Source organism: Zingiber officinale, unplaced genomic scaffold, assembly GCF_018446385.1.
Source record: "Zingiber officinale cultivar Zhangliang unplaced genomic scaffold, Zo_v1.1 ctg219, whole genome shotgun sequence".
Classification (NCBI taxonomy): Eukaryota; Viridiplantae; Streptophyta; class Magnoliopsida; order Zingiberales; family Zingiberaceae; genus Zingiber; species Zingiber officinale.
Window position 1 is genome coordinate 107943 of NW_024589896.1, and position 18555 is coordinate 126497.

Consider the following 18555-nt stretch of genomic DNA (forward strand, 5'->3'; position numbering starts at 1 on the left):
TCTACTATAAACATCTCATTTTCAGATACCTTTCGGAGGTAGAGAAGTCTTTTACAATCTTGTTCTTACATGAACACAACAATACAACAAGAAACAAAAATACAAATACAAATGAAAGCGAAAACTACTTTACAATGGAAACCTTACTTTGCTTACTCTTTAGTTGCTTTGGATTGCCTCTTAGTGGAATGAAATGCAACCAAACTTCATCTCCAAACCCTCAAGAATCAACTCTTTCAAATCTTCATGAAACCCTCTTTTATAGGGTTGCATTTAGGCTGATTTCTATCTATCAATCGATTGGTAAACTTCACCAATCAATTGGTGTATCCGACCATTTAAACATGAAGAACAATTATTTTTTTTTACTTTCTAATTGATTAATGGGACTCACCAATTGATTGACTGCTTCCAGTCGATCAAGCTAATCAATTCGGACGCATTTTGTTCGCAGGAAATAAACTATCAATCAATTGGCCAAGCTAGCAATCAATTGGCCAGGTAAAAATATAGATCTCTGAATAAGCTCTATTTTACACCAAAAATTATTTCATTCTGATATCCGAATCAAAAGTTATGACCTTCAAAAGTTTGTTCTATCAGAACTTCCTTATTGCATGTCTATCATTCAATTAATCTTGACCTGCCAGGACTTTACATCTTATGTCAACTCCTTGCCGGACTTCCGACTGTCAAGTGTCTGGTCAACTATGACCCATTTGAATTTTTCTCTTGCCAACTACCTTTTGGATTTTTGATCACCAAGTGTTTAGTCAACTATGATTCACTTGAATTTTCTTCTTCTCATGTCAACTCCATGTTAGACTTCTGATCGTTAAATGTCCGGTCAACCGTGATCCACTTAGACTTCTCGTCTTCGTGCCAACTTCCTTTGGTTTTTTTTTATCACTAGGTGTTCGATCAAGAGTGATCCACCTGCTTTTCTCATCTCATGTTAATGTCACGCTGGACTTCCGATATCGTCAAATATCTGGTCAACCTTGACCTACTTAACTTCTCTTATCAATTCTCTGTTGACCTTTTGACATTTTATTAATATATTGATCAAATATTGAAATTCTAATTGAGTTAATCCGAATTTGGTCAACGTTGACCTAAAATTGATTGCGCCAACATAAAGTACATATCTTTCCCAATTGTGGCAAAAGGTGAATACGTTTGCCCCCAGTACCCCCGCCAATCCGTTCCAAGGCCAACACAGGAGGTAAATTACGGGCGGCTACTAGCCTTTGTCTTTCCCAAGATTCTATAGAATCTACGTTATTGTCTTAATTAGGGACGGAACTAGGGGTTCATTTGGGGGCGCCCAAATTATTCTCGATCCAATATATACACTTACATTCTTCTTTGATAGACTTGTATTGGATTTTCAGTGAATCCTTAACACCACAATTTATCAAGCCAATACAAATAGATTTGAACTGATAAAAAGAAAAGAAAAGAAACGAAAAGAAAAACTACCATCGTTATAGATTGCATTAAACTTTTTAAATAAAACGCATGACCAAAGTCTTCTATTACAAAGCATTTCTTACCATTTACAAGATGACTGACTAATGGAGATGAAACTTGGCCATCACAATTTCCTTTCTGCAAGGAACGATGTACATGAAAACACAGCCTCATGAATCGTCAAGTAGAGGGAGTTCACTCCAAGGAACCCTTGCATTTTGTTCGCCCTCTGCAGTTTCTCCATGACTTCTCCCAAAGGGTTTATGAAAATGAGCTACACTCAAATCAAACAGTCATTTTATATATATGATCAAATTGTCATCACTCCAATAAACTGAATTCTAATAATTAATATAATACCTCAAGATCAAATTTTGATGCTGTCTTCTTCAGGTCAATAAGAAAGGAGATTCCACTCGTATCTACTGTAGGCACACCAGACAAATCGAGGATTACATATTGAAGATCCAGTTCCTTTTCGTGCATGCTCTTCTCTTCTTCGATCCATCTTGTCATCCTATACGAAAAGAAGAAGTTGGAAAACTCATCTTCTTCAATCAATCAAAAGTGTATAGAACCTAGCTAGCTACCTTTCCTTGAGATATGTGGTGTTCGAGAAATTAATGGGAGCTTCAATGGCAAGGATGAGGAACCCAGCAACTCCCTTAGCATCTCTATACTGATGTATGTCTCTGTATATGTTCGTTCCTAAGATGTTCCCAAGCTCAACAATTTTGGGCCTTGTGGTCTGGAGAAGGATTCGAAAGATCGATAAACCGACCTACACGAGCATTTCAAGACATCTGTTAGATATGCACATCAATTTTGAGGCTTCGAGTTCTATCACTGCTAATTCACTACCGCGATGGCAAGCCCTTCCTGGACCGAGATGAAGATCACTCCGAGAAACGACGATAGGCAAACGACAAAGTCGACCTTGTCGAGTTTCCATATTTGGAAGGCAGTGGGCACGTCGATGAGGCCAATGACTGCGGCGATTATGATGGAAGCGAGCACGACGTTGGGGGTGTAAGCAAACAACGGCATGAGGAAGAGGAGCGTGATCATCACGGTCAGCGCCATCACTATGTTCGACATTGCGGTCTTGCAACCGGCGTTGTGGTTCACCGCCGAACGCGAGAAGGCCCCTGAATTGAACAGAAGATCGTTGGATACAATTGAATGAATAGGTCGAGCAAGTCGATCGCTCTGGCCTCTGCTCGATTGATTCGAGAATTAATTACCAGTAGATACGTAGCATGAAGTGCAAGATCCCACAACGTTCATCAGCCCTATGGCCATCATCTCCTTGTTTCCGTCCACTTGGTACCCTCGGAGCGCAGCAAAAGTTCTTCCACTGGCGATCCCTTCCTGAATTAATTAACGAGAGCAATGACTCATGATGTCGATATATCGATCTCTCGTCTGAGAAAGAAATTAATTAAACTGGAAGATCAGTGAGAGCTTACAGTGAGAGAGATGATCCCGGTGGTAAGTCCTGTTTTGATCACGACGCTCAAGTAGGTTCTGTCAAAGACTAGTTTGTTCCAAGATGGACTGTTCAATCCGCATTTCAGATTCCCGATCTGCAAAGTGAGAGCTAGCGTGATTGCAGAGTTATTAAGAAACAGAGAGAGTTTTGCACCAGGGAGCAGCACTGACGATGCTGATTCCATGATTTTGAGCTTTGACGAGGAAGACGATGAGGGTGGAAATTATGACAGACGCCAACGGCGATCCGACTGACAGCCAAAATAGCTTTGGTCTTTTCATTCCCTGCATATATGAAAAAATAGAGATCAATCATTGATAATCAAAGGAAGAGGCTAAGTCAAAAGTAATTCTTTTTTTAATCTAATTTGGACTGTTTTTTTGTTTTGAGAAAAAACTATAAAAAAAACAAAGTTTTCCTTGATTATATTTTCTCTGAATGCCCATTTATCTCTTTTCCCTTTATATATCCCTTTTTCTTTCGGAAAGAAAAGCTCTTTTTAATTTAGAGAACATAAATGACTCGGATTAAGGGAAAAATATTTATAATAAAGTTGAATTCTTTATCTGGCAATATACTTCAATCGATACTTTTAAATAATCAAGTATTATCAAATTTAATTTAACTCCAGTCAAAATTATGCTACGTGTTTGGACAAAACTTGTAAAATTAAAACTCTGTTGGTAATAATTTATTGTGATGCAGACATTTATTAGCTGACTTCGCGCATGCAGACAAGAAGTATCAATTCCATCACCGGAAAGAAAACTATAATGATTTTAGAGTTTCTGAAAACATACGACGTATCTCGCCACCAGCAGAAACCCCAAGAAGGCGATCCCCATCGCCACCGTCTGCCATGACCACTGCATGCTCTCACACCACCGCCAACAACAAACTGATCATTAATTTTCTAAGGTACCATGTCATAATTAAAAAAAAAATAGTAATTAACCTCATTGACGTTGTGAAAGACAGACGCCATGACTGGAACCACCGACATCTCCTTGGTGAAATGGACGATGCCCAAGAGGTTCTTAAGCTGCTGCAGAGACACAATAATGGCTGCTCCGGCCATGAACCCAACCAGCGTCGCCTTGGACAGGAAGTCGATGATGAACCCTAATCTGTCGCGAGTAGTAACATTTAATTATGAATTTTAGATTAGTAGATACATATATAATATATCGTATACGTACCTTAGAATGCCAAGAGAGGCTTGAAAGACGCCGGCGAACAAGGTGGCAGTGAAGGCCAGCTGAAGGAAGAGGTTCGGGTCGGTGTTAGGGTTCACTGCCTGCCTCAGCATGGCCCCCATTATGAGAGACGCTATCGACACCGGGCCCACTGCCAGATCCCTGGAGCTCCCCAGCACCGAGTACACCAGAGGCGGCACGAAGCTCGTATCTAACCATTTTTCATACACGCATTGAATTAAATTAATAGAGTGTATAGCTTCATTAACATTAATGAACAGAGTTCGGATTGCTGAAACTTACACAGACCGATGATGGGAGGCAAATTTGCAAGCTTTGCGTAGCTTATTCCCTGTACATATAAAATAATTAACGTGTTAATTTTTTTTTTTTTATACACATGTGTGTTACGGTCGTGGGCATGCATGCATGCCTGGGGGATGGCGAGGCTAGCGATGGTGAGTCCGGCGATGAGATCGGACTTGAAGAAGGAGAGGTTGTAGTAGGGAAGCCAGTCGAGGACGGGGAAGAGGTACCGCAAGCCGAGCACGCACTTCCTCCTCGGCGGCTGCCCCTTGAAGTGGCGGAAGGGGTCATCGGGGAAGAAGGTCTCCTTCACTCGGCTCTTCATCTTCTCCAGCGAGGTCGTGGGCGGCGGCGCCTCCACCTTGTGAACCGCCGAATCCGTCGCCGCGACGGCTATCTCGAGGGCCTGCCTGTCTCTCTCCATATGGCAGTAGTGGAAGTGATCGATACACAACTCTTGTGGCTTCCTTTTATAGCTAGCTATTTATATACATGTAAATGTTATTGTATATGCACATTATTGTAGGATTAATGGTAGGGGACAAAGGCAGTGAAGGTCCAAAATGGTAAAGGAAGAATCGAAACAAAGGTAACGGAAAAGTAGTGGGGATAATAATAAGGGGGGAAATTAAAGGAGCCGGGGAAGAAAAGAAGAGGCGAGGAAGGAAAGTAATGCAAAAGGAAGGAAAGTAATAATGCAAAGGGGGTGGATAATGGAGAGAGATATCCATACTTATATGGATGGAATTAGAGGGGATCTAAATCGGTGTGGTCCATAACTCTGCTTTTTTTTTTTCTCTCTCTCTCTCTCTTTTGTTTTTTTGATATTAGCTAGGTAGAAGGTTTTTCCCTTTAATTTATCTATTAAGATACATTTTATAGGCATTTAAATGTCGACCTTTAACATGTTTATGTTTATTGACAGTATTTTTTTATGGTATAGTGATAAAATATTTAGAAAAAACAAATACAAGGATGAATATTTTGGAGATTGGCTTCTAACTTTATATAAATTATGCTCCAGATTTGATATAAATGTCTGAATAAATTTTGATTTGATATATCAAAAATTTTGTAATTCCGGAGTCAAAATTATAGCTTCTCAAAACACGAAACCGTGCATCATTTATGGTAGAAAATGTTGCAGAGCCTCATGGAACTATAAATATTAAACATCCTCGCCATGCTAAGATGAGAGAAAAAATTAATATTTATTTTTAAAAAATAGATTTATTTTAAGGATTATAATTTTAAATTTAACTAAAATACCTCTTGAACTAGTTTTATTTTATTTTATTTTTAAAATAAAAAAGAAATCAGAGGTGTCCACAACTTATAATGGAAAAAGGAGGTGATGTTGTTCATCGAAGGATGACATGAGAATATTCGATGGTAAAAGGTAAAATTAAACAGTGAAGTTAATAGGACACGACAACATCAAAAAATAATAATAATAAAATAAAAAAAAATGAAGTGCCTTTTACTAAAGTACATTTTATACTCATTTAAAAGTGGACCTTTGAAATATTTATTTTTATTAGGATTCATTTTTTCCCCTAAGGATGTAGTGAAGTTGTATAGAAAAATAAATATAAGGATAAATATTCTAGAGGTTGGCTTCTAAACGTGTGTAGACTGTGCTCCAGATTTATTTGTTAGTAAATCAAAAGAGAAGGTCGTACAAGATTAATTGACTTATTATCTATTAACATCGGAGAGAAAAACGATTAATCTATAAACTAACTCTAATAGAGAAATTTCAAGGAGCTGGAAATTGTCAAAAGCAGAGAACTTTTTTCTAGATTTAATCAAATAAAATTGATTCAAAATAATATCTTAATATTAACTAAATAAATGTTAAAATAGTCTCAAAATCCTAATAATATTTTTTAAAAAATCTTAATAAAAAATTAAATTATTTGGAGCTTCTGAAGAGAATGATATTTTTTTTAAGTTGTTATTGGTTAGGTCTGATAATAAAATACATATATTAAATACCTATGAATTAATCAAAGTTAAAAAATTATGACACCTGAAGTTGAATGGATGACTTTGTGTCTTTGTTAGAAGCATTCGATCACTTTTAATATGATCCGAGTCTCCCCTCTAGCATTTGATGATTCTTAATCTGCTCTTGGCCTTTCCATCTTAGCTTGACCATGACTTTGATATCACTTGGACCAAAATAAATTTATATATCATTATAATTATATGTTATTATTCACTTTAAACTTAAATTCACATGACTTTATAATTATATTTTTAATATTGTTGTACAAAAGGATATTTACATATCTCCACAAATGACATGATATTGTCCACTTTAGACCTAGACTTTCATGACTTTACTCTTGGGCCCTTCCTAAAAGGTCTCATGCCAATGGAGATATCCTACATCCTTTTAAACCCATGATTTTTACTAAATTTTTTCAATATGAGACTTTGATTGAACCCCAACAATCCTCCCCTAAAACGAAGGACCACAATTACTCTTATGATTTGGGCCTCCCTGCGAGAATTCGATCACCCTGGCTTGCTCTCCGCCACCCCACAAGCATCAGCATCCAGTCACCTTGACTTGTTTCGGGCCTCCTCATGAGCATCCGGTTACTCATGACCAGCTCTGGGTCTATCCTCAACTTCGTTCAAGGTCACCCCACATTACATCTGGTCTAGACCATGCCTCTGATGCCATTTGTTGAGACCAAAGGATGTCCACATATCTCCACAATGACATGATATTGTCCACTTTGGGCCTAGACCCTCATGACTTTGCTCTTGGGCTCTACCTAAAAGGTCTCATGCCAATGGAGATATCCTACATCCTTTAAAACCCATGATCTTTACCAAATATTTCTAATATAGGACTTTGATTGAACCCCAACAATCCTCCCCTCAAACGAATGATCACAATTACTCTCATGGTTCGGGCCTCCTCGCGAGCATTCGATCACCCTGACATGCTTTGGGCCTTCCCGCGAGCATCCGCATCCGATCACTCTTGATCTACTCCGGGCCTCCCTGACCTACTCTAGGCCTCCCCGCAAGTATCCCGTCACCCTGACCTACTCTGATACCATTTGTTGTGCCCAAAAGGATATCTACATATCTCCACAGTGGTATGATATTGTCCACTTTGGGTCTAGGCTCTCATGGCTTTGCTTTTGGGTTCTCCCCAAAAAGCCTCATGCCAATGAAAATATTCTACATCCTTTTAAATCCATGATCTTTATCAAATCTTTCTAATGTGGGACTTTGATTGAATTCCAACAATCTTCCCCTTAAACAAAAGAACCATCATTAGTCTAATGGTCTAAGCCTCCTTGTGAGCATCAAGTCGCTCTTGACTTACTTCAAGTCTCCCCGCGAGCATCCGGTTATCCTGACCCGCTCTAGGCCTCCCTGCGAGTATCCACTTCCGGCCACTCTTGACCTACTCTGGGTCTACCATCAACTTCGTTCAAGGCTCTCTCATATTGCATCTGGTCTGGACCATGACTCTGATATCATTTGTTGTGCAAAAGGATGTCCATATATCTCCATAATGACATTATATTATCCACTTTGAGTCTAGACCCACATCACTTTATTCTTGAGTTCTTCCTAAAAGACTTCATGTTAATAAAGATATCCTATATTTTTTTAAACATGTGATCTTAATATTTATTAAGTCTTTCTAATATGGATTTTGATTGAACATTAAAAAAAAAATATGAGACTCTCGAACAATCAAAATCATGGAATATCACGGAAGTATAAATGTTTAAACATCATGACTTACGAAGAGTACTTACTTTCTATACATTAAGATGATTTATTAAAAAAATAGTTTTTTTTAAAAAATATTATAATTTAAAATTTAACTAAAATACCTTTTGAACTAGCTTTATTTTATTTTAAAAATGGAATCAAAGGTGTCCACAACTTATAATGGAAAAGGAGGTGATATTGTTCATCGAAAGATAGCATGAGAATCTTCGATGGTAAAAGGTGAAGTGAAATAGTACACGACAACATTAAAACAAAAAAAACATGAAGTGCCCTCTAATAAAATACATTTTATATCCATTTAAAAGTGTATTGGGATTAAGTTTAGATGATGATGTATTTTCATCCTTATTGTATTGGATTAAAATGAAGAATTTTATTATTTTTAGTAATAGTAAATTAGGTATCTTTACCCTTTTACTTCTTTGATGGATAATAAATTTAATTTTTATTTAGATATATTTATAATCATTAATTTTTTTAATTTTTCTTGTGTCTCTATTTTATCATTTACAATTATTTTAATTTACGTGATGAAAAATATAATTTATTTTTTCTTTTATTATGTGTCTAAAAAGACTCATCTAGCACTTGATAAATGATAATGGCGGATTTAATCTTGTTGAGATATTCATTTTTTTAGGAATTGTATTGAGTTTTATCATTTTATACATGTGATTTTTATTTATTTTCTTTTTTGTGCTTCACAAATGATGATGAGTTGAGGACGGGAGCATTTTTTTTTCTATTATTGTCTCATTTTATTTTCTTATTTTCATATTTCATTTGAGTAATTAGACATATTTCTATTTTTCTTTAATTTTAAAATAATTTTGAATATACTTCTTTTCAACTAAGAGAATTATAAATTTATTATCTCTTTGATGTGTATTATAAACACATGTTGTCAGTCCTAAGTCCGAATAAAAAAGGATGATGAATTTTTTTTTAAGTAATATCAAAGGACTAAATTTTTCCACTTAAAGCCTTAAAGAAGCTTGTTATCAAGAGTATACTACTGTACACTAAAATGACAAAAAATTATTAGTTATTAAAAAACTAATTTTTTTTACCGATTATAATTTTAAATTTAAATAAAATACATCTTGAATGAGTTTTATTTTTATTTTTTAAAATAAGAAATTAGAGGTGTCCACTATATGATTGATATGGCCGACTAGACGGAGTGAATAACCTATAATAAAAATTTAACACTTCTCTGGCTTCTAAACTTAGTATGCACAAGCACATATTAGTTAATTAAAATTAACATAAAAGAAAGTAGAGAATTAAAAAGTTACTTAGTTATAATCTGGGTGGTTGTTAATTCAAGGTTGTGAAATAGTACACTACCAAAGCTCCTTTTTTAATAAGTGTCAGAGGCGGAGAAACCCCTTATACGTTGAGTGTATAGAAGCTTAAAACAAAAAACAAAACAAAATACAGTGTGTGTTGTATCAAACTTTGAGTACCAGAGTTCTATTTATAGCACATTGGTTAAAAGTCATTGGCTGACGTGGCACCTCTCGGACCCCTAGATTGGTCCTTGGACCCGTCTAGGCACTTGGACCTAGACTCGACCCCGGGCTGGGTCTGGCCCGGACCCGGCTCGGGCCCGTAACCGGGTCTGGCCCGGACCCGGCCCAGGCCCGTAACCGGGTCAACGGGTCGGTTGCCCGTTGACCCGGTTCGCCGGGTCGAACCGGAACCGGCTCGGCAAGTTGCCGGGCCGGTTCCGGTTCATTGGTTGTAAAATCGGCGAACCGCCAGTTAACCGGCGGGTTGAACCGGTGGTTCAGTCGCAAAATTTTTTTTTTTTTAAACGGCTTGAACCGCTGGTTAACCGGCGGTTCATAGCCGTTGGAACCGCCGGTTAACCGGCGGTTCGTAGCCGTTGGGAGGATTTTTTGGGTATTTTTTTCAACGGTTAGGATCATTTGACCGTTTTTTGATCAATGGCTATGATTTAGTGTCCGTTACTATCAAAACTCTATAAATAGAGAGTTCATTTCATCATTTTTCACACACATCTTCTCTACTCTTAATCTCATTTTCGTATTCTCTAATCTCTACACGCTTTCGTTTTTAATTTTCAATTACAATGGAAGGAGGCCGCGGAGGTGCATCATCTCGAGCTCGGAAGGGAAAGCAAATAATGAATCCAGGGAGGAGGACCCCAACATTCAATCCACCAATGATGAGATCGAGAATCTTCCGAATCCGACACCCGAAACACAAGGAAGTACCGATGCAATTACTTCTAAGGTTCGGGAACTTCCTCCTCTAAAGTCTTCTATTTTCACTAAACATTTTGAGAAGGTCACTCTTCCGTCGGGAAAAATGCGTGCAAAATGTAAGCACTGCAATGCTTCCTACAAATTCCAAGTCGGCGGCGGCTATGGGTCGTTGAAACGACATGTAGAAACGAAGCACCCGACGGAATATGGACTCGACCGTTCTCAAACACAATTATCAAGATTTTCTTCAACTAGCGGTAGTACCGATTCCGGTTTATTTTTATATTCGGATAATAAATTAAGAGAATCATTAGCTAAATTTGTTTCCGTAGAACATCTTTCTTTTAGTTTTGGATCTAAATGCACATTTGAAGATTTTTGTAAAGAATCTCTTAATCCATGTGCTAAACGTGTTCCTAGGACTATACTTACTCGTACAATTAAAAAATTAGTAAAACAAGGAAAAAAGAATTTAATTGATGAATTTAGTAAATTAGATAATGAAGTTTCTTTATGTTCCGATATTTGGAGTGATCATTGGCAAACACATTCGTATATGGGTATGACTTGCCATTGGATCGATAACTCTTGGAACCTCCAAAAAAGATTATTAGCTTATAGAGTTTTTGATGAATCACATAATGCTCATAATATCGTACAATTATTATGTTTAATTTTAGAAGAATATGGTTTAACTCATAAAATATTTTCAATATCATTAGATAATGCTAGTTCTAATACCGCTTGTATAGATGATCTAAAATTTGTTTGTAACCTATTATTGGAGGTTTATTTTTTCATATTCGTTGTGTATGCCATGTTTTAAATTTATGTGTTCAAGATGGTTTAAAAATTTTAGAAAGTTATATTAAACCAATTAGAATTGCAATTTCTTATTTATGGTCTCATCCATCTATAATGAAACAATGAGGTAGGTTTTGTAAAATTAATGGAATGAGACCTAAAAAATTTCCACGTGATGTACCAACACGTTGGAATTCAACATACTAATTATTACAAGATTCATTTCAATATAAAAAATTATTATGTTCATTTTTTGCACAAAATACTAATACTAATATATATTTATTTTCACAACAATGAAATATTTGTAGTAGTATTTGTGAAATTTTAAAAGTATTTAATGATGCAACCGAACAACTTTCCGGTGTTTATTATCCCACTGCTCAATTAATTTTAGAAAGTTTTTCTAATATAGTATTAGTTTTAAATGAACATATTAATAATGAATCTTTATCTCCTTGCATCTTAGCTATGAAAACTAAATGAGAAAAATATTTTTATTTAATTCCTGAAATTTATTTAATTTCATTTGCTTTAGATCCTAGATTTAAATTTGAGGTTTTACAAGAAATGTTAACTTTATATTATGACGCTTTAATTCCAATTAAAGATTCTTCTTCCCCTGATCCAGTTAATATTATATATAATGTTAGAATTTATTTATATGATATTTATAATCAATATTATGCAAAATATGGAACACAAATTAATATTTCTGAAATTCAACAAACTACTAGTAGTAATTTAAAACTTACAAAAGCACAACTCTTATTAAAAGAACGGACAAAACGTCCACGAGGATCCTCAAGTTCCACACAGGAACTTGAGAATTATTTTACGACTTCTTTTGATTTTAATGAAGCAGATAGCGAAAACTTCGATATCTTAAAGTGGTGGTCACAGAAGGCTCAAAGCTTTCCCGTTCTCTCCGTGATCGCAAAAGAAATTTTAGCTTGTCCAGTGTCAACTGTTGCTGTGGAGCAGACGTTCAGTGCCGGCGGTAACATATTAGATGAACGACGATCAACTTTATCTCCCGACTCATTGGAAGTCCAAGCATTACTGGACGATTGGACCAGAGCGGAGAAAAGAATCCAAGGAATGCAACTTTCAGATGACGAAGTTGAAGATTTTGATACTGAAGGAACAAATACGACAGGAACAGGAAATGGAAGTGAATGAAAATGTAAAAGGATAAAAATGTAAAAGAACTACTTGGGTTTTGATTCCCCTAAAGGGATACGTAGGAAACTTAAATAAGTGCAAGCCCTTTTTTCAATAAATTTTAATTTCTAATTTTTAATTTTTAATTTTTAATTTTTTTTAACATATTAATCTTGAACCGTGGCAAACCGTGACGAACCGTGAACTGTAACTGTCTTGGATGGTTAAGGTTAAGGGTCGACCTGCCTGGAACCGTCGAACCGACGGTTCCGAACCATCGGTTCCGAACCGTCGGTTCCGAACCGTGGTCAGGTCTACTTGGACCCGTATAAGTGCTTGGAGTCGGTTGACGTGGACTCCAATATTGATATTCTTTGCAATGGCTCGTTGACGTGGCCGAAATGATCCGAGTGCATAGGCCTAGTCTGAGTGTCTGGACCTGGTCCAGGAGTCTGGACACTGTCAACTCTAAAGTAGACTGTTTTCACATCTAGTCGTTTGGGTGATTCTCTGGCCGTCCAAAGTTGAGCTCACTCAAACCCAACTCCGACCTTCTCCTCGAGCAGTCTTCCTCTTCGTCTTATCGTTCCTCGAAAGCATCGCATGCGTCTTTCTCGCCCTCCGGTGCACTCTTCCACAGCTTCTCGTCTCTCAAATGCATTAAACCCGTCGACTCGCTTTCCGTGTCATCCTTCTCACTCGCTATATCTTCCGCTCAACTTCTTGTGTTCCTAAGTACACTTAGACATAAGAGATTAAAATTGTAGAGTCTAACTTAACTTTGTTGATCACATCAAAACGAATCCAGATTAAGTACAATCTCTCCCTTTTTGATATGTATTAACCCAAATTAAAATTAGGATAAAATAAATAATAAAAAAATATTAAAAAATAATTTTGTAATTATTACAAGTAATAAATGTGCAATAAATATAAGAATTATATAACTCCCTTTTAACTTAATCCTTAATTTCTCCCTATTTGATCAAAAAAAATATTATAAAAAATATGAAAAAAAGTTAGAAAAATATTTGAAATTTTTCTAGGGGGTTTAAATAGTGTAGTCAAGAACATGTCTTTTTATTAAAATTAATTTTTCAAAGATAATATTTTTTACCAATTAATTTTTTGTTGTTTCAAAAATAATTTGAAAATTATTTTAAGTTTCAAAAAATCCTGCAAATTTTGTCAATATTAAACATAAGTATCCGAACTATGAGAAAAATTTTCACAAACAAAAGAATTTAATTTTATCCAAAATAAATAATTTTTAAACATAATAGTTATTTTTAATATAAATGCTTAAAATTAGATTTTGACTTATAAAAATCTCGTTAATTTTTCTAAATATTTAAAATATAACAGTCTTGAGCTTAAAAATCAGGTTTTTCAAAATAAATTTTTATAAAATTTCAAATTAAATTTAGGCAAACATATAAAATTAATTTAATAGGCTAAACATGATTTAAGAACCCAAAATAAATTTCTACCTAATGGATTAATTAAATATTTTCTAAGAATGTAATTTTTTTGGCACTTTTACTATTTACCCTTTTAATTTCTAATATACCAATTTAACCCTCCAATAATTTTATTTGAAATTGGTGAAATATTTAATTTTGACCATGTATAATTCTTTTTTAATAATTCTATTTCTTCATTCAATTTTACATTTTCAACTTTATCAGAGTGTTCTAACGGTATACATTGCTAAGTTAATTTTTAATTTAATGTTATCCTTTTTTTAATTTAATATATTTAGACCTTAATTTAAATTTTAATCTAAACATTAGTTTAATACCATCATATAATTATTCGGGAGGTAGAAACCTTACCTCATTTATCATGTCGAATTCGTAGTTTGATTCTCCCTTCATCGCTGCTTTCTTATTCCAGCATACTCCTCATGCTCAGACTCTTCTGAGGATGACTCACCCAATGTTGTTTTGAGATTTCTTTATTTAGATTTTATTGCTTCTTTGTCGTTCAATCTGGGGCTATTATCTTTGCCCCTCTTCATTGTAGTTGTAGCATCATACTTTTTTTTCTGGCATAAATTTCTTGGCCTGCATCTTATTAAATTTATTATTTAAAAAATTATTAATTTTCTTACCACAGAAGCTCTTTCATCTTCGTTAGCTGATAAGTTTGAATTTGGTCCGTTCTTCTTAGCTTGCAGTGCTAAATTGTGATTCGGCTCCTTTTCCTTTCTTGGTCATGTACATTGAAACTCGTGTGATTCTAACGTTGAAAATAAATCTACTAAAGTACTTATCTCCAAGTCTTTTGAGATATAGTATACATCTATTATTCATATCTACTCTTGGGTTCTTGGGAAGACGTTGAGTATGTATCAGACCAACTCCCGATTTGTTATTGATTCTCCGAGGTTGATGAGTCTGGTGATCAACTTCTTGATCTTTACATGTAGTTGAGTCATCGTTTCTCCTATTTCCATTCAGAGGTTTGTTAGCTGATTTCGGATGATGTCATGTTTTACTAGCTTAGCCTCCGATATTCCTTCATGAAGCTCCAAAAACTTCTCCTAGAATTCTTTGACCAAGTTGTAGCTACTGATGCGGTTGACTTCTTGAGGTGGTAACACGGTTTGCAAATGAAATTCTACTTTTTCGTTGACCACAAAATCAGTTTGCTCCTTTTTACTCCAAAGATGTTCTTATTTTTTCTCTCTGTGTTGATCTCTAGGTGCTACAAAGCCATATTTAATGGTTAACAAAATTTTGAAATCAGTTTTAAATAATACCTCCATTCTCTTTTTCCATATTGTGAAATCTCCCTTAAACTTCGGTGGGTGAATGTTCGATCCGGCCATCTTTCTTTTGCTTTAGTTGGTGGTTAGTCATTCTAAAGTGAACTTAGCTCTAATATCACTTATAGCTAGGATCGATGTAGTTTGCTAGAGGGGGTGAATAGCCTGCAATAAAAATTTAACACTTCTCTTGCTTCTAAACTTAGTAAGGACAAACACATATTAGTTAATTAAAATAAATATAAAAGAAAGTAGGGACTCAAGAGGTTACTTGGTTACAACCTGGGTGGCTGTTAATCCAAGGTCGTGAAATATAGCACTACCAAAGCTCCTTAGGATAAGTGTTGGAGGCGGAGAAGCCCCTTACAGCATTGAGAGTACAAAAGCTTAAAACAGAAAAGAATACAGTGTGCTGTATCAAACTTCGAGCACCAGAGCTCTATTTATAGCCCACTAGTCGAAGTTAGCCATTGGTTGATGTGTCACCTCTCGGGCGCTTGGACTTGGTTAACTCTATTCACTCTGCAATGACTTCTTCCAATCTGATCTTTGCTTCTCGGGAGCCTAGACCCGTCCAGGCACCTGGAGTCAGCTGGCGTAGACTCCAGTGTTGATAGTCTTCATAATGGCTTGCTAACGTGGCCAAAATGATCCGAGTGCCTGGACCTGGTCCGGGCGCTTGGATTCTAGGCACCTAGACCTGGTCCAGACGCTTGGATATGATCAACTCTGAAGTTGACCATTTTCTTGTCTGGTCGCTTGGGTGATTCTCCGGCTGTCCAAAGTTGTGCTCATCCAAACTAACTCTGGTCTTCTTCTCGAGCAGTCTGTTAGGGTCGATTTATGCTAGAGGGGGGTTGAATAGCTCGTCGCACTTCATTGTCTTGCTTCGTGATGATGATTTGTAGCAGAATGAACTCGAAGCAACACTTACAACGCTAACACAAGAATTTACTTGATACCCACTTCAAGAAGAGGTGACTAATTCAAGAATCCACACATGACACTTACTCCATGTAACGCTCGAAAATTCTCAAACTGGCATTAGAATTATCCTTTGATTTTTCTGGAATTTTTAGATATTTTTCCGGAATTTTTCGAGTAGCGAGGGTAGCAAAAATAATTAGAAGAATAAAAAGGCTTAAGCGGGAATCGAACCCGGGACCTCTCGGGTCCGCTAAACCTTTAGTTAGCCTTGGTAACCGGTGAACCCAGCAGGGCCGTGCTGAAAGAAAGAGGAACCAATTATATTTATATTAGAGTTGGGTTCAATAATCCATTTAATATAAATTAAGAACTTAAGTTGGGTTTGGTTTAATTTGGTTCGGCAGCCCTCTCCTCACGAAAACTCACGCCACTTCCTCCTCTCAAACCCTCACGCCGGCGCCCCTCTTTTCCTCCTCCTTCTCACGGCACACCAAGCCCAAGGGCCAAGGGAACTTCTTCCGGCGAGATCTTCGATACGAGGACGTTCCCTTTCGCGAGAAGAACCCGTAGACGCGAGCGGATCGTCGAGAAGATCATCTCCACCGGAGTTCTAGCGAATAGAATCGTAAGAAATTACGAATAGGAGGTAAGAAACCCCTCACCTGCAGTATAATAGCTTTCGTTTGATTGCATACTTTTAGATTTAGCTATATGCAGGTTTCTCGGCACATAGGGTGTGTTTTAACCCTCCTCGAGGATTAGGGATCTAGTTGAGCATCTCTAGACGGGCCGGACACGTTGTTCCCCTTTAGTTGGAGATTTTAGACGTTGTCGGGTGCCTAGAGGTGATCTCCCTATTAGAGGAGAGAGTTTGAGCCCACTAAGTGTTCGGTAAAATGTTAGTGTAGCTAAATGCCACCTCAGTTGTGTTTAATAGCTCAGTTAAATGCATTAGGAGCATTTAAAACAGCACATTAGTTTAGTCCAATTTTATGGGACTACGGTCCAATGGGTGGGCTCCCACAGTCGCCTCTAGGTTCAGATAACCTAGCTCTAGGTTCAGATAACCTAAAAACAGCAAGTTAAACAGTTAGCTATATTCAGTATTTTATTTTCTGTACTGGATCAGATATCCATTGGGTTGGACTCCCACAGTCGTCCCTAGGTTTAGATAACCTAGTTAACCCTACTAAATTCGGGACTTGCAAACCCGGGTCTAGATAGGGATGCGCGCACAGCAAGTACAGTTGTCGGACCCAAACAGCATGATTATGTATTTTCACTTATTATGAACTAGTTTTCAAAACTCAAAATTTGTTATGTTAGTTGAGTTTGAATTCAGTATCAGTTTAGCTTCAGTTTAGCTCATTATATGTTCAGCCAGTTTCTTTCTATGATCGGGTATGATAGCTCTATGTTCAGTTCATGTACACATGCTTTAGATGATAGTATGCCATGACTAGCTTTGATTGTTATGTATTGTATGATGGTACGCCATGTTTTAGTTCAATCAGTACATATTTCAACCAGCATGTTTTAAAAGCATATTGCATCGAATGCATGTTTTTGTGAGGTAGATGGTTTCTTACTAAGCTTTAAGCTTACAGATTCTACTTTTCCTTATACTGCAGATAAAGGTAAAGGAAAGATGGACTAACAGAGGAAGCTGGAGGGCAATGCAAAGATGGTGTGTGTGGTAGGAACTGGAATCAAAGATCTTTAGGGGACTTAAACATTCTAGCTTAGAATTATGAACTTTTAGTATTTTGCTTTTTATGCATTTTAAGTTGTTCAATGTTAGAAATTAAAGAACCATGCACTATAACAAGTTAGATTGCTAGTCATATGTTATTAGAGTGTTTATTATGCATTAGATAGTTGTAGTGTGAGGTTTTGGCACGAACCAGTGCTGAAATCAGAGTTTCAGTGCGAAATCAGACACCCCAATCGATCGGTGGATCGATTGGGGGTCCCAATCGATCAGCTGATCGATCGGGCAACTTGCTCCGCGAACAGTAGGTTTCTAGATCGATCATCCGATCGATCCAGCAATTTCTGTCGCCAACAGAAGGTTCGGGGATCGATCCCTGGATCGATTGGTCAGTCTGGATCGATCAGCCGATTAATCCAGAATATCGTCCCGAGCACAGTAGCGTGCTGGATCGATCACTGGATCGATCCAACTTATGTCCCGCGTATAGTAGCCGGCTGAATCGATCCCTGGATCGATCCGACGTTCCAATCGATCAACGGATCGATTGGGAGGTCTGATAACAGTCGGAGAACGTTTATTTCAGCTCCTTGACTATAGGGGATGTAGTATATGTTAGGTATACTTTAGATTACATACTTCAGTACATGTAGAACCAGGAACAGTTATCAGTTAGCAACTAAAATTTAAATTAGATCAGTTTTCCG

At 36.7% G+C, this 18555-nt stretch overlaps 1 protein-coding gene across 1 annotated transcript; it reads right to left on the reverse strand.

The window, feature by feature from the left end:
- Positions 1-1468: 1468 nt before the first annotated feature.
- Positions 1469-4922, reverse strand: LOC122036823 (probable sulfate transporter 3.3). The gene is made up of 12 exons (XM_042596245.1): positions 4595-4922; positions 4465-4513; positions 4165-4372; positions 3921-4092; positions 3766-3831; positions 3136-3249; positions 2943-3059; positions 2718-2844; positions 2335-2621; positions 2064-2254; positions 1834-1990; positions 1469-1747 (listed from the first exon to the last, which is right to left on the reverse strand). Exons 1-12 carry the CDS (start codon positions 4889-4891, stop codon positions 1598-1600), a joined length of 1935 nt encoding a protein of 644 aa, XP_042452179.1. The 5' UTR covers positions 4892-4922; the 3' UTR covers positions 1469-1597.
- Positions 4923-18555: the final 13633 nt, after the last annotated feature.

Coding starts and splice junctions, on each gene's coding strand:
- LOC122036823 (XM_042596245.1), bottom strand. CDS start 4,891: ATGGAGAGAGACAGGCAGGCCCTCGAGATAGCCGTCGCGGCGACGGAT. Junction 4,514..4,594: donor CTAGCCTCGCCATCCCCCAG/GCATGCATGCAT, acceptor TTATATGTACAG/GGAATAAGCTACGCAAAGCT. Junction 3,060..3,135: donor AAAATCATGGAATCAGCATC/GTCAGTGCTGCT, acceptor CTCACTTTGCAG/ATCGGGAATCTGAAATGCGG.